Source organism: Hyperoodon ampullatus (assembly GCF_949752795.1).
Source record: "Hyperoodon ampullatus genome assembly, contig: scaffold_695, whole genome shotgun sequence".
In the NCBI taxonomy this organism is placed as follows: Eukaryota; Metazoa; Chordata; class Mammalia; order Artiodactyla; family Ziphiidae; genus Hyperoodon; species Hyperoodon ampullatus.
The window spans coordinates 15,025-31,247 of record NW_027641031.1 but is presented as its reverse complement, the minus strand read 5'-3'; the positions used below and the strand labels follow the sequence as shown (position 1 = coordinate 31,247).

General features: G+C 45.1%; 1 protein-coding gene across 1 annotated transcript; it reads left to right on the top strand.

Annotated features, from left to right (window-relative positions):
• Positions 1 to 1,020: 1,020 nt before the first annotated feature.
• On the top strand, positions 1,021 to 6,603 carry PSMB5 (proteasome 20S subunit beta 5; the record flags this gene model as incomplete). Its single annotated transcript, XM_079728609.1, has 3 exons — positions 1,021 to 1,218; positions 1,951 to 2,257; positions 6,096 to 6,603. The coding sequence occupies 3 exons, from the start codon at positions 1,021 to 1,023 to the stop codon at positions 6,380 to 6,382; spliced, it is 792 nt and encodes a 263-aa protein (XP_079584735.1). The 3' UTR covers positions 6,383 to 6,603.
• Between the last annotated feature and the right edge of the window lie 9,620 nt (positions 6,604 to 16,223).

Sequence of the window (16,223 nt, the reverse complement as noted above, 5' to 3'; positions counted from 1 at the left end):
GTGTGTGTGTGTGTGTGCGTGTGTGTACGTGTGTGTACATCTTTATGGAGCCACCAGGGAAGCTGTGTGTGTGTGTGTGTGTGTGTACATCTTTATGGAGCCACCAGGGAAGCCGTGTGTGTGTGTGTGTGTGTGTGTGTGTGTGTGTGTGTGTGTGTGTGTGTGTACATCTTTATGGAGCCTCAACTCTCCTCCGGGCTCTGAAATGGTAAATTACTATTGACTCAGTTATTCAGGCGCTGAATTGCGAACCCAGTCTGTGGATTAACTGGACCCTTTGCTTTTCCTTCTTTATTTTCCTATCTGCCTTTTGGTCAATTTATTACTCAGTAGAATTTCCACCTGAGGGTGGGAGTAAAGACAATGCTGAATCTTAAAAATTAGTTACTGTTAGAGAACGTGGGTAGCGTGGCGATTGATGTTATCAAACAAGAAGCTGTATAGCGCTCTTATTTTGTTGCGCTTTTTAGCACAAACTACTGTGGTTTTACTAACTTCATAGGAAAATGGCCTCAGCGTAGATCATTATTTTACCCAGTATTAGAGAGTGCCCTTACACAAAATGGCAACTTCAGTCGCGTTAACAGACTGCTGAAGCAGTAGTGATGTAATTGTTGCTTGGACACCAGGCGGGGCGGGGCGGGGCTGATTTACCGCTACCGGTTTAGAACAGGTTTTCATCCAGTCACGCCCTTCTGAAAGATGGCCGGCCCCACGTCCCTCCCTCAACCTGGAGGTTTGAGATTGCTTCCTATGAATTTGAGGTTAATCTAATCCCGTGTTGTTTACGTGACCAAAGTCAAGATGGCAGCCACATCCCTTTGTAATTTAAGAAGAGTGAAGCCATTTATTTTTTCCTCCTCGCGTCTGGTTCTTGTGTTTGGAGGCGTGGTTGCCAGGAGTTAAAATGGTTGCTCCCTGTGATAGATTTAATAGGGAGTGAAGCTGTGACGACGAGGCGTTGCCCGGCCGCTCTTTGCTAGGCGTTCTGGCAGGCAGTTCCCTTTGCCCTTACTAGACATGGCGCTGGCCAGCGTGTTGGAGAGGCCGCTACCCGTGAACCGGCGTGGGTTTTTCGGGCTCGGGGGTCGTGCGGATCTGCTGGACCTGGGTCCAGGGAGTCCCAGCGATGGGCTGAGCCTGGTCGCGCCCAGCTGGGGTGTCCCAGAGGAGCCGAGAATCGAAATGCTTCATGGAACCACCACTCTGGCCTTCAAGGTGCGGACCCGGCCGTCGCGCCGGGCTGAGTTCCGCGCGCCCGCGCCCTTCCCGACCTCCCAGCTGGTCCGGAACCCGCGGTGGTCGCGGCCACGAAACCCAGACGGAGGCTCGGGCCTCTCACCGCAACCCCGGCGGTTTTGCTGTCTCACTGCCCCGAGAGGCCTCGGTTCTCGCTCTGGCCGGAGTGGGGGGCGATGGGGCTGGAAGGGCGGGGAGTGTGGTAAGTGGGAGAAGGAGCCCGAGGCTGCTCGGGTTAATACCTAGGCGACCCCAGGGTGCTCCTGTCCAGGAAAGGCCGCGGCAGCAGTGAACACTGGTAGAGGGAAGGCTGTTGTAACCACCAAAGGTTTTAGAAACTGAGTAGCCCGTTAGGCCAGCGTTACCGAAACGTTATGGCTTGAGGAGGAAGGTTGGTGGGAGGAAGCACTGTATCAGGAGCCAGACAATTGGGATTCTTGGTCCAGCTTTGCAATAACTGGCTGTATGATCTAGGGTAAGTCATTCGATCTCATTCCTCAGCCATCAAGTGAAGGTAATACTGAAGGTAATCCCATGTCAAGGGATTGATGTGAAGCTCTAGTGACATTAATATGAGGGAAGGTATGTTGTGAAGTATAAAACGGCAGAGACAGAGATGTTCTGGGTTTGCACTGATGCATAAAGAAATGTCAAAGATGATGTTTTTGTGGTCTCATGTGGCCTGTTTTGTGTTTCCTCTGATCTTAACAGTTTCGCCATGGAGTCATTGTTGCAGCAGACTCCCGGGCCACAGCAGGCGCCTACATTGCCTCCCAGACAGTAAAGAAGGTGATAGAGATCAACCCCTACCTGCTGGGTACCATGGCTGGGGGTGCAGCGGATTGCAGCTTTTGGGAGCGGCTGTTGGCTCGGCAGTGTCGAATCTATGAGCTTCGAAACAAGGAACGCATCTCCGTAGCAGCTGCCTCCAAGCTGCTTGCCAACATGGTGTATCAGTATAAAGGCATGGGGCTCTCCATGGGCACCATGATCTGTGGCTGGGATAAGAGAGGCCCTGGTGAGTTAAGCTGCAACCATGTGATTCTTGGGTGGGCTGGCACTACAGAGAGGACGGGTTGGATGAACAGATGAATGGAAGAGCTTATGTCAGTGCTGGGGATGTGTTGGTTAGTTCTCAGTCCTTTCGTCTGTTTGTTCAAGGAAGGGCTGTAGTGTAGGAAGGGGCAGGGAAGTAGATCAGCTGTGTCATTGACCACCCATGTGACCTTGGGCAGGTTGCTTATTTTCTCAGACTGTTTCGTCATCTGTTACATAGGTTCCATGAGGTAACACATGTCAAGCATGTAGTGTCTGACACATAATGTGTTTCCTTCTGGCCTCTCCTGTAAAATGATAAGACCTGCAAAGAGTTGTATTTAAGAATTAAATCGGCTAGTAGACATAAAAACTCTAGTCAGTGCCATCTGATAGAAATACAATGTGAGCCGCACATGTAGTTTTACATTTTCTAATGGATGTATTTAAAAAGTGAAAAGAAATGGGTGAAATTAATTTTAACAGTTCTCTTAATCCAAAATAACTAAAATATTATCATTTCGGCATGTGTCATTAGCCCCATTTCAGGTGCTCAACAGCCACATGTCACTGTGTCTACCAGAGTGGACAGTGAAACTAAGTACCTACTCAAAAGTTAGTCATTTCTCTTCCCTTTTTTCCTGAAGAGAGTCTTTGGCCTAGAAGAGGGGGGTGCCCTTTGGGGCTCATCTCCTTTTGTTGCTTGATATAATCACCTAGGTCCTGTTGTCATCTCTGAAAAGAAATTCCTTAGCCTGTTTTTCTTTCTGGTATATAAAAACCTTGCCAGGAAATTCAGTCTTGTATCTGATATCAGTTCTTTTTCAGCCAATTTTGAATGTCCCTTTAGTCAAGCTGGGATACAGCTAGTCACTTTCTGTTTAATTTTCCCCTTTGGTGCTTAAAAATAGTTACTCTTTCCTCCTATTGGTTTTGCTTCATTCATTTACTTCCCTCCCCCCGCTTTTTTTTTTTTTTTTTTTGGACTGCACGGCTTGCGGGAATCCCTGACTAGGAATTGAACTGTCAGGGATTCCTGACCAATGTGAGCACTGAGTCCTAACCACTGGACCACCAGGGAATTCCCTCATTTACCTGCTTTCTAAATGCCTAGTTTTCCTCTTTTGAACAACTGTAGGATACTCACCACTTTTTCATTTGCTTTGGAGAATATTAGTTCATTACTCAATAGAGAATGAAATGGGCTTCCCTGGTGGCACAGTGGTTGAGAGTCCACCTGCCGATGCAGGGGACACGGGTTCATGACCCAGTCCGGGAAGATCCCACATGCCGTGGATTGGCTGGGCCCGTGAGCCATGGCCGTTGAGCCTGTGCGTCTGGAGCCTGTGTTCCGCAATGGGAGAGGCCACAACAGTGAGAGGCCCGCGTACCAAAAAAAAAAAAAAAATAGAGGATGAATGAGCAGAGATTTAAAAGTGCATGTGATAGAGGAGCTCAGTTTGTTACTTTGGAAATTGAAACACTTTTCTCTTTGAAAAGTGTGAAAGAACAGTTCCATACATCTTGTGTGGTCTAGGGTAGCATTTCAGAAATGTTGTTTTGAACCCTTAGCTATTGGATTGGTCCCAGGTGGTGGAAAACAGTGTAAGAGAGTACAGAAACTGGCTAGCAAGGAAAACCCAGGAAGTCATAGCATAACCTAAATTGTACCATCTCAAGAAGACTTCCTGACAAGATGTCCCATTCAGGATGAGTCAGCCCCTGGCCTCAAGCTGACTGAGAAAGGGTCACAGATTACTTAATGCAAGGCTGAATGAGATGAATGCCACTTTAAAGAGAACCAATAAAATGCTGAAGGAATTTGGGGGGTGGGGGGGGTTGCTTCTGATGGGAGGAATTGAGGAGGACTCATTTTCCTGGATGTGAAAATGAGAGAAAGGAAACAGAATGAACAAGAGAAGACGGAAGAAGCATGAGATTTTGGGGGAAGTAACTGGACATCTAATTTAATTGGAACTAAGGTCTAGTTTAATTGTGAAACAATTGGAACCAGATGGTGTGCTGACTAGGCAAGGTAGTGGCAATGGGACTTGACGAGGGGCTCCATGTTAGAACCATCGGAACCTGAAAACTGATAAGGGCAGTGCTTTTCAACCTGGCTTGTATCATAATCACCTGAAGAACTTAAGAATCTAGATCTGTGCTTGTCCCGCACCCAGACCAATTGAAAAAGAATACCTGGGGTAAGTCCTAGGCATCTTTTTAAAAAACTTCCTGGGAATTCCCTGGTGATCCAGTGGCTAGGACTTAGCACTTTCACAGCCGGGGCCTGGGTTTGATCCCTGATCCAGAAACTAAGATCCTGCAAGCCGCTTGCTGTGGCAAAAAAAAAAAACAAAAAACTTCCTTAGATGATTCTGATGCATAGTGAGTGTTGAGAACAACTGAAATAGGAAAAAGATTAGTGATGCATTGACAGAATTTGAAAATACAGAAGGATTGGTGGGGCAGAAGACAGATGAGTTTGGTAGGTAATGGAGAACCACTAAAAGTATTTGAGGACAGGAAATTTAAATATGAATTTGGTGACAAAGGCATCCAGCTGGAGAGGCCCAGCGGGCAGATGGAAATGATCAAAATTTTACTACATCTTTGTCTAAACTTTTGTCTATACCAGAGGTTGGCTAACTTTTTCATAAAGGGCCAAATATAAGTAAATATTCTAGGCTTGCAGGCTATATGATCTTTGTCTCAACTACATAGCTCCATTGTTTTAGCAAAAAAGCAGTCATAGACTGCTTATATATATATATATATATATATATATATATATATATATATACACAAATGGCTGTGGCTATGTTCCAATAAAACTTTATAAAAATGGTGGTTGAGGGAATTCCCTGGCAGTCTGGTGGTTAGGACTGTGCGCTTTCACTGCTGAAGGCCCGGGTTTGGGGAACTAAGATCCCACAAGCCACTCAGTGCAACCCAAAAAAAAGAAATTAATTTTAAAAGTTTTAAAAAATAGGCGGTTGACCTGGCCTCCCACTGTACCAGCACTGTCCAATAGAAATATAGTGTGAGCCATACATGTAATTTTAAATGTTATAGTAGCCACATTTTTAAAAATAAAAAGGAAAATTAATTTTAATAATATATTCTATTTAACCCAGTAGATCCAAAATATTATTATGACGTGGTACTAGCTAGCATGTGGTACTAGCTTCATTTCAAATGCTCAGTAGTCACGTGTGGCTAGTGGCTACCATACTGGACAGTGCAGGTCTTTACAATATGATTTAAAATTATAGGCTTTATTCTCTTACTGTGTGATGTATGCCTTGCGCTCCAGATGGTCTAAACTCTGAGGGTTAGGATTGTCTTTTTGGGTTTTTTTCCTTCATTTTTTGGCTGCACAGCCTGTGGGATCCTAGTTCACCAACCAGGGATCGAACCTGCACCCCCTGCATTGGAAGTGCAGAGTCTTAACCACTGGACCACCAGGGAAATCCCAGGATTGTCTTAAATATTACCTCTCACAGTGCCTGAAGTTCTGTGCTTGAAACCTAAGTCATTTGAATTATACTTGCTTTTTGGTTGTACAGAGAAGACAGACAAGGCAGTTACTGTAATGTGAGGTAAGATGGGATGGTATGTGTAGAATCCTGAAGTCTTAAAATTTAATTTGATTTCTTCACCTTTTTTTTTAAAGTAATTTTATAGAAGTGCTATTTTCTTGTATTTCTGTTGGTCTCCCCTGGGTTTCAACAGGAATGGAGAACTGTTGCCTTGGAGGATGAATCAGATGTCAAAAGGGGTGATCATTTTTTTCTTACTAACCTCATCTCTCTTTCCAGGCCTCTACTACGTGGACAGTGAAGGAAACCGGATCTCGGGGGCCACCTTCTCTGTAGGTTCTGGCTGTGTGTATGCTTATGGGGTCATGGATAGGGGTTACTCCTATCACCTGGAGGTGGAAGAGGCCTATGATCTGGCCCGTCGAGCCATTTACCAAGCCACCTACAGAGATGCCTACTCAGGAGGTTCCGTCAACCTCTACCATGTCCGGGAGGATGGCTGGATCCGAGTCTCCAGTGACAATGTAGCTGATCTACATGACAAGTATAGTGGATCTACCCCCTGAAGGAGGGCAGATGTAGCTGCTTGCCTTGCTTGGGGTGACTGTTGTTGGTAATATGGGTACAGCTCCCCATCCTCTAGTGGAGGGGTCCCTGATTGTATCGATCATTTTTTTAAAATCTCTGGTGCGTTGACCTCCATGTGTTACCCATTGTTAATGAGCTACTGCAGAGGTAATTATTTGTTTTACTTTCTTGGATGTTAACATTACACTACTCGATCTCAGCCTGTGTTGTGTCTTTTCTCCACACTGTCCCTCCTCCAAGCACTTTACAGTCAAATCAGCCGGGACAGTGGGAGGGAAGTGACTGTAATTACAGGAAACAGCAGTGTGAAGACATTGTCTAGTGAATACATTAACGTCCCCACTCATGAAGCTAATAACAAAGGAGAAGGAGAGGGAGGGAGGAGGGAGAGACTTCCTGATCCTGTCTGCAAGGAGATGAAAAGTTGATGAGGTGGAAAGATGCACAGGGCTGTACCAGGCCGAGCTGCGGAGGAAAAAAAGCTCTCCTCCTGTGGTGGGGGAGGGGAGGCTGATGCTACATGCAGAGCAGAAAGGTGAAGAGGGTAAGCCAGTTGGGAAGGGAAGGCTTTGACTGGGAAAAGAGAGGACAAAGAGGTGTGTGTGAAAGCAGTAGTGACCACCAGCCTGGTGATCCCTGTCCTTCTGGCCCTCCAGTGTGTGCCAGTGTGGGAGACAGGGAGATGATGGTGGACTTACAGTCTCCTGGGCAGGAAGCGGCACAAAATTTTCACTGGAACGTGTGGGTGGGGAAGAGGCCCTGCTGAGAGCAGAGATGGCTGATTTATCACACCCAGCGCTGAGGGGCTTCCCAAGCTGTGGTGGCAGCAGATGGCAAGGCCTTCTGTTAAAGAGAAGACATAGGACGTAGGGGAGATAGAGGAGGTTGATGGGAGAAACTTTTAAGAAATGGGAGAGGAGGGCATAAACACTGCTTTGTATTAGTTGGCAAGAAGGAAGAAAGTGGTTGGTGAGGGTGACAATGCAGTGTCGTCTTTTGAGGCCAAGGGGCTGGGAAGGGTTATCCACAGAAATAGAGGGGTAAAGCCTCTTCTCCCCCATACTGCAGCAACCTTCCCTTCTTGCACCTTCCCTCCCCCTTCAGCCTCCTGCAGTCCGTATTGACTGATGAGGACTGTCGGCCAGGAACTGATGGAGGCTTGTTAATTGCATTTGTCAAATGCAGGGAAATTGGGAATTAGACCAGAGAAGGGAGTTTGGAAAACAAATGACTCTGGTGCCTAAGGAGATTCATTTTGCTGAAAGGTGCCTCCAGAGCCCCTGGAGCCGAGGAGCTGCCAGCGTGGACCTAGACCTGCTCTACAGTCAAAGCAGGCAGGAGCCACACTACAGCTCCCTTCTGCGCAGCCATCGGCAGATGCTTAACTGCAAGAGGCAGAGACACAGTCATCTTCCTCTCAGTTAGGACAGTGGTTTGCAGACCTTATACAAAATTAGAACTCTTTATTTATTTATTTTTGGCTGTGTTGGGTGGGTCTTCGTTTCTGTGCGAGGGCTTTCTCTAGTTGTGGCAAGCAGGGGCCACTCTTCATCGCGGTGCGCGGGCCTTTCACTGTCGCGGCCTCTCTTGTTGCAGGGCACAGGCTCCAGACGCGCAGCCTCAGTAGTTGTGGTGCGCAGGCTCAGTAGTTGTGGCTCGCAGGCTCTAGAGCGCAGGCTCAGTAGTTGTGGCACACGGGCCTATTTGCTCCACGGAATGTAGGATCTTCCCAGACCAGGGCTTGAACCTGTGTCCCCTGCACTGGCAGGCAGATTCTCAACCACTGCGCCACCAGGGAAACCTGGGACTCTTTTTAAAAAATGAACTCTTAGGAGAAATCCAAGCCCCTGAAAGAAATCAAATCAGATTGAAGTAGAGTTGAAGGGCCCAGCGCCTCAACCATTGAGCTTCCCCCTCCAGCCACTTCCCACATCGCCCCCCCCACCCCACGCATACTCCCTGGAACTTCTTGGAACCCCAAGGAACACAATTTGAAAATAACTGCCCTGGGAAATAACCTTCAGGAAGAAAAGAGAGTTGAAGATTGGAATTCTTTTACATTGACCCCCAGAGAGCATGAGACTTCCTGGGCTCTTTTCCCTTGAAAGAAAATTCAGTCTGGAGAGAAGAGATAGTCATGAAGCAATGCTGCCCTTGCCTTGTTGCTATCTGACACCTGACTTTGCAGTGGTCTAGCTGTTCAGTGTAAACACCTGTTCTGCACTGGCTGAGTCCTTATGTTCAGACAAAAAACGCATATCCTAGAGTCCTGTTTTCTGGCATATCCCTGCTTCTCTGCCTTCCTGCATTTTGGATAAAAGAAAGACTCGCTTAATGGAAGAGATCAATCTGTGGTAGGTTTTCTGGAAAGAAAGTAGAGCAGAGATAGAGGAAAACTGCAAGTCTCCAGGCCCAGTGATGCTTACTCTGCAATTGCAGTTTCTTGCTGCTGGGACTGGTGGGGAGTTGGCTTTGCAGTGATGTGTGTCTCTGCTTGTGCGGGGATGATGGATGCTGCATAGCACTGGAGAGATGCTGTTGAGTGGAGTGTACCAGTTCAGGGACTCCCATCAGATTAATTTCCCAGTGCAGTCCTCTTGACAAAGGACGATGGAAAAGAAATTGCCTTAAATAGCCAGAAGATTAATTTCTGTCTGCAATTCCCAGGCATCCAAGGGCCAGGGCTTTTTAAGTGATGTCTGACAATTTCTCCTTCCACAGATAGCTCAGTAACACCAAAATCTGACTTCTCAGGGTAGGTGATGGGACTAACCTGATTAAACAGGGAACAAAACACTCCTAGAGGCCCCATGCTTCCTCTTGCTGGCAGGGAATGCTGTGGGGTTGAAGACAGATGTGCCTTATAGCATCTCCAAACCAGGCAAGGGAGGGCTGCAGGGAGCAGCGGTGCCCTGTGGGGTGAGTAGAATGTTCATGAGGGAAGGTGAAAAAGTAGGCGAGGACATGAGGAGGAGGGAGGAAGGTCACAGTTAAATCAGGGACTGAAGCATAATAGTTACTGAGTGTTCCCTCTTCCGGCAAAACCAGAAGGTCAATGTCTCTTGATATCCTCCTCAGCTAGCAAATGAGAAAACTGTCAAAGCCATTTGGGGAATGGAAAGTTACATCCTTTGAGGGGAAATAAAACAACTGATTTGTTATGGTCCACAGGTTCTGTGTGGACTCTCAGGGGAGTGAGGCAAGAGTGGGGATGGAAAGGGAGTAAGGTGAAAAAAGGTGGAGGGAAACTGGGGGAGCATTTCCCTAGTCTCAGAAGAAGGAGGATGGTTGGGTCAGTGATGAATTCACATGAGCGTATCTAATTTGGTGAATACAATTCGGTTTTTCATTTTCTGTTAGTTTTGATTGTTTTGTTAAGAGCCCCTCCTGCCAGGGCTCTAGCAGTAGATTAGATGCTTTGAAACTGACCAGCAGCAGTGACCTCAAGACAGGATTAACAGCTTTATGATTTAAAACACACGTATAGGGACTCCCCTCGTGGCGCAGTAGTTAAGAATCCGTCTGCCAATGCAGGAAACACGGGTTAGAGCCCTGGTCCGGCAATATCCCACATGCCGCAGAGTAACTAAACCCGTGCGCCACAACTACCGAGCCCGTGCGCCACAACTACTGAAGCCCGCGTGCCTAGAGCCCGTGCTCCACAACAAGAGAAGCCACCGCAATGAGAAGCCCATGCACCGCCATGAAGAATAGCTTCCGCTTGCTGCAACTAGAGAAAGCCCGCGTGCAGCAACAAAGACCCAACGCAGCCAAAAAAAATTTTTTTAATAATAATAAATTTATTTAAAAAATAAAACATGTATATGGCAACTAAGCATCTCTGCTATTTTGGGGTATTTTTTCTTGTTTGTTTTTTAAATTCTAGTTTCCCTTTAGGAAGCCAGAATCATATTGGGAAATCTTTAATTATAGTGGGCAAGACGAGAGAGCAAACACAGCAGTCACAACTGCCCTGATGAGCAGCTGTTGCCACCTCCTGCCTGACCCAGGCCGCCCCCCACCCCTGCATCAGCCAACTCTCCACATCCCCGCAGTGCACCCCAGGCCTGGCCTCAGAGCCAAGTTCTTGCTTCTCGGGGCTATGCCCCACTGAAGCACTTCAATAAAAACCATTTCTAAAATGTCGCATTCGCAGTTGTTAATGGGTCAGGCAGAAATTCTACCCCCGTCAGCTTCTTGGGTTTATTTAACCCAACTCATTTCTCCCTGAAGCTCTGCGTCTGAGTCAGGTGCCAAGCCTAACTTGGCTCTTCACACTTTATAATGCAGACTTAGCTGTCATCAGCCATGAAGATCTGAACCAGTTTATGAGAAAGGAAATTAGACACCGTGGGTTCAACCCCTTCTGATGCCTCTCCCTATATCAGCCCCACCCCCATCTTCTCAGGACGCCCCTTCTTTCTGTTGTCTCTCTGCTTGATTTCATGTTTTCTCTCTGCTCTCACTTTATAAAAATTCCCTTCTCTTTCCTCCACAGAATTTAAATAAAAACTAATCAATCCATAAACCAAGTGCTGCTTATGGACATTAATGTAACAAGAAAAGTGTATTGCTAGCTTCAGGGTACCCCAAAAAACTGGTATTACAGAGGGAAACACAGATGGAATGCGAGAAAGTGAGCTAGAGAAAACAAGAGACAAATGAGACAGAAAAGCGACTCCTGGACAGCAAGAGTGAGATTGAGCAAAGAGGAGAAGGAGACGGGTCGAGGCAGAGAAGATGGATGGAGACATTGATGGGCAGAGCTGGACTGTGAATGGGGGTGTGGGTCAGGGAGTGGGAAGGGAGACTCAGAAGGACAAGTGATAGAGACAGTGGGCAGAGAAATAGGGAAGAAGGAAGCAGCGAGAAGCTAATGCACAGTGAAACATGTCCCCCTGAAGACAGATAATTTCTCCAGCCACACATAATGAACACGTGCCTCTGTGTGCTGCCCCTGTACTGTCACAGTCACTTACATTCTGCAAGAATCTCTCTCTGTCTACTCTGCTTGTGCAAGGTTGGAAAGAAGGTTTGAGCTCTCTCAGAACCACCTTTTCTCAACCCAGCCAGGAAGACAGAAAAGCAGCAACCTCTCTCATAAGAGCAGGAGGGTAAATGAGGCAGGATCACAGATTCAGTACGTTTTAACATTTTATTTTTTGACTCACAAAGAGGTCCTCTCTCCCCGCACTTTCATACCCCCTGGCCACACACCTCACACATACATGCCCACAGGTCAGGACCAAGGCTGTTCAAACGGCGAGAGGGAGGCCACAAGTTCCCAGGAAAACAGGAATAGCAGGTGCTTCTGGTAAGAAGGAAATAAGAAGGTACACGTAGGAATGTGTGTAGCCCACAAGGGACCAAAGTCAAGGGGATATTTTTGTACCTACTGCAGCTCTTTTCCTAGCCTCTCCACAATATCGTCACTATCCCAAGGACATCAGACATTCTTAGCTTCCCCATGCACAGAGTTTCACAGAATACATCGACCCTTTTTTCATGGTAGTTCATCTGGAGTGGTGATGTGCATTGTTGTCTGATAAGAGGGAATCCACTGAGCACCAGGGTTCTGTGGGAGGGCTCATAAACACTGTTTCCCTTGAGTGTTGAGGCTGCATTCAAAGCTTAATCTTTAGAAAAGAAAGCAGTGGAGCAGTTTAAACCAGAACAACAGATTAAGCATGGTCCCACATCTCTAAGTACGTCCCAGAGAGGGAAAATGGCACATAAAGGTGGATCAGCCTTGAGTCAGTAGAGCCCAGGTGTGGTCCTCGGCTGCATGCGCTACATCCATGAGCATCTGTGTAAGGTCTCTGATGTTTTATGACACCTGTCTTCCTTTTCAGTTAAACACTTAACTCTACTACACTTTTTGTTTATTCCCCAATGTCTAGCATGCTGCAGGCTACTCAGTAGAGATAATAAATGTATTTTTAATGAATAAATGAATGAATGAAGGATTTCACTATGGTGTCTTAATGCCAGTGATGCTTACCCTTCTCAGCATTGTGACTCCCTATTATTGTTGCATTTCAAGATGCTGTTTGCTCCTCTGAAACATACTATGAAATGTTATATTAATTTTTAAATTAAGACAAATTAAAATCACTTGCTTTATGAATCTTTAAAAAATGTTTTGCCAACCCCCTGCTTATAAATGACTACAACTAGGTGTCATAAAAGGCAGTTTTGAGAAGCATTCCTGCCCATCCCCACCTTGCCTGGATTCTGCAGTCCTGCTCTCTTTCTCTTCAAATGGCAGGATTAGTCTCACACAAAATACGATCAGCCCCTGAAGAACTGAGCTCCAGGTGTAGCTCTGTAGGTTATCTCCCTTACCATATTTTGTTTTATTTTGCTTTCTCTTCAGTCCATGGACAGAGGCTTAGCCAATACCCAAGGCTGGTTCCTGGATGTCAGGCGCATGAGTGACTTGCTCTTTATAAGGGAAGGACTAATGGTGAAAGAGAGGAAGTTGTGCCACCAAGCCCCACACCCGAAAAGGGAGACAAGCCACCTTTCTTTGGGTTTTGGTTTCCTTCAAAATCTAGAATTGTTGCCACTTGTCTTTCTTCCACCGATTTAAACAAAATGTTTTGACATCCTAGGTGGTGTTCATTAACATGTGCTTTAGAATTTTCTGAAGAATTATAACGGAGTCCTAAAATAAATCAGAGAATTCCAGAGATCTTAAGACCCTAAACTTGTCTTGAGAAAGGGCTGAATCTAAATATCTAAAGCAAACAATTTTATCTATATTTTAAAAATTTTGAAATGCTTGAAAACTTCAGAGAAGTTGAAAGAATAGTACAATGAATACCCACTTACCCTTCACATATGTTCACTGATTGTTATCATTTTGCCACATTTACTTTATATGTATACATCCATTTATTTATTAATATTTATTTTACTGAATTATTTGAAAGTAAGTTACAGAGATCATGACATTTGACCCTTAAATATGTCTCCTGGGCTTCCCTGGTGGCGCAGTGGTTGAGAGTCCGCCTGCCGATGCAGGGGACACGGGTTCGTGCCCCGGTCTGGGAAGATCCCACATGCTGTGGAGCAGCTGGGCCCGTGAGCCATGGCCGCTGAGCCTGCGCGTCCGGAGCCTGTGCTTCGCAACGGGAGAGGCCACAACAGTGAGAGGCCCGCGTACAGCACAAAAAAAAAAAAAAAAAAAAAAAAAAAAAAAAAAAAATATGTCTCCTAAGAACTAAGATATTCCCTTACAAAACCACAGTACTGTTAACACACCAAGAAATTTAACATTACTATGATCGTATTATCTAATACCCTGTCTGTATTCAAATTCACCAACTGTCCCAGTAATGTACATTATATATATTTTTTCCTGATCCAGGATTCAATCCAGGCTCACACATCACATTTAACTGTCGTGTCATTTCAGTTGCTTTAATTTAGAATAGGTCCTCATATTTGTGTGTGTGTCTCTTATGACATTTATACTTTGAAGAGCACAGACCATAATATGTCCTGTGAAATCTGGATTTGTCTGATTCTTTCCTCATGATTAGATTCAGGTTAAACATTTTTAGCAAGAATATTGCCTAGGTGATACTGCATACTTCCCATTGCACTGCTGCTGGAGACACATAATGTCAGTTTGTTACATTATAGATGACGCTGAAGTTTGCCTGCTAGGTTTCTCCATTTGGGGACTTCCCTGGTGGCACAGTAGTTAAGAATCCGCCTGCCAATGCAGGGGACATGGGTGCGAGCCCTGGTCCGGGAAGATCCCACATGCCGCGGAGCAACTAAGTCCATGCGCCACAAATACTGAGCCCACGTGCCTAGAGCCCGTGCTCCGCCACAAGAGAAACCACCGCAATGAGAAGCCCATGCACCACAACGAAGAGTAGCCCCCGCTCACCGCAGCTAGAGAAAGCGCCAGCGCAGCAACGAAGAACCAACACAGCCAAAAATAAAAAATAAATAAATAAGTTTATACAAAAAAGAAATAAAGGTACATTATTTGCCCTTTGTAATTAATTAGTAAACTAATAATAAGTAGAGTGATTATTTGAAATCATGGGAATATCCTGTACTCCCATAGTCTTGCACCCATTGGTTTTAGCATCCACTGATGATCCTTCCTGAATCAATTTTTGCATTGGTGGTTGCAAATGTTGGTTTTTCAAATTCTGTCATTTCTTCTACCTATATAAGCTGGCATCTATCTTTCTTTCCCTCTTCCTCCTTTTACTTTGCATTTACCTATCTTTAATTTTTTATTTTATTGCATTTTAATTTATTCTTTATTTGCAGGTCCTTAAAGAAAAACTTCCCAGATGTTTATACAATTTATTTTGCATTTAATAAATCGTCAAATCCATAACTTTTTTCTTTTAAAATCTAATCGACCCTCACTCCTGCTACAACATAAACTCCTTTCTTCACTCTTCCTTGAGTATGCCTCTCTTCCTTCTCTTTTCCTTTGCATTATCTTCCACCTTTCTGTAACCTCTCTCATTTCTCCAAATCTCAACTCTCTCAGACACTTCCCTCTCCAGTGTCTCTGAGGACACAGTCCCAACTGGCTCTGGGATTTCCTTCCACTACTGTTCTAAAATGCTCTTGGGTGTGGTAATGAATAACTGTCAGAAACAGCTTCCTGGCCTCATGCCAGGGGAAGTTAGATTTCACTGTGTGGAGAGGCCCCTTTGGGATCTCACTGAACAGAAACAGCTTAAAATACTAAAGAGATATGTTTGATTCAAAGCTAAATAAGTAGCTTTTCCTCAATTGACAAGTCATCTGTGAAGTTTAACATTTGAAATCTCAAATGCTTTAGAATTTTAAATTATAATTAGGTGAAAAAGGTGCATTTTCTCCCTATTCTCATTACCTAAGAGCACAAATGGTTTACTCAAACTTTCTACCAAAGATTCCCCTGTGACAATAAGGAAAAAAAAAAAATAAAAAGAAATGACAGGACTTCCCTGGTGGTCCAGTGGTTAAGACTCTGAGCTTCCACTGCAGGGGCGCGGATGCCGCATGGCGTGGCCAAAAAAAAAAAAAAAAAAAGAAAGAAAGAAAGAAAGAGGGCTTCCCTGGCGGTGCAGTGGTTAAGAATCCGCCTGCCAATGCAGGGGACACGGGTTCGAGTCCTGGTCCAGGAAGATCCCACATGCCGCCCGCGCGCAGCAACAAAGACAACGCAGCCAAAAATAATAAAATAAATAAATTTTTAAAAAAAGAAAGAAAATAAATGGCTTTTCCATCTTAACTCTGACCTTTGTAGAAATGGACTCATAATTAAAGATATATCCCAAGAGAGATGTTGTATGGGGGTTGTGAACATTCTACTGATAATCAGAGGGAAGACAGGCTTCTCTTTCATGGATTCAGAACAAGAGAGCAAAAGAGTATAACACAGCAAGGCAGAGTGGATTGCAATTTAGGCAGAGACTAATGAATGGTCAAGAGCACAGGTCCTGGAGTCAGAAGACCTGGATTCAAGTTCTGACTCCACCATTTAATGAGCTTAATTACCTTGAGGTAAGTCACCCTCCTCCCTCTCTGAGTCTTAGTTTTCTCATTAGTAAAAGAGGCAAATATAATAGTACTTATAGGCTTGAGTACATGAAATAGAGTGGCTGGCACCAAGTAAACCCTCAATAAATGTTGATTATAATAATTGTCATTAACAGTTTTGTTTTCCCTTCATCCTAACGTTTTTGAAAATGATCACCTGTACACCTGAGGATATGAGATGTCCTAATATATTCCTATCAAAAGTGAATGTTTTTCCGGGACTTTTCTGGTGGTCCAGTGGTTAAGACTCCA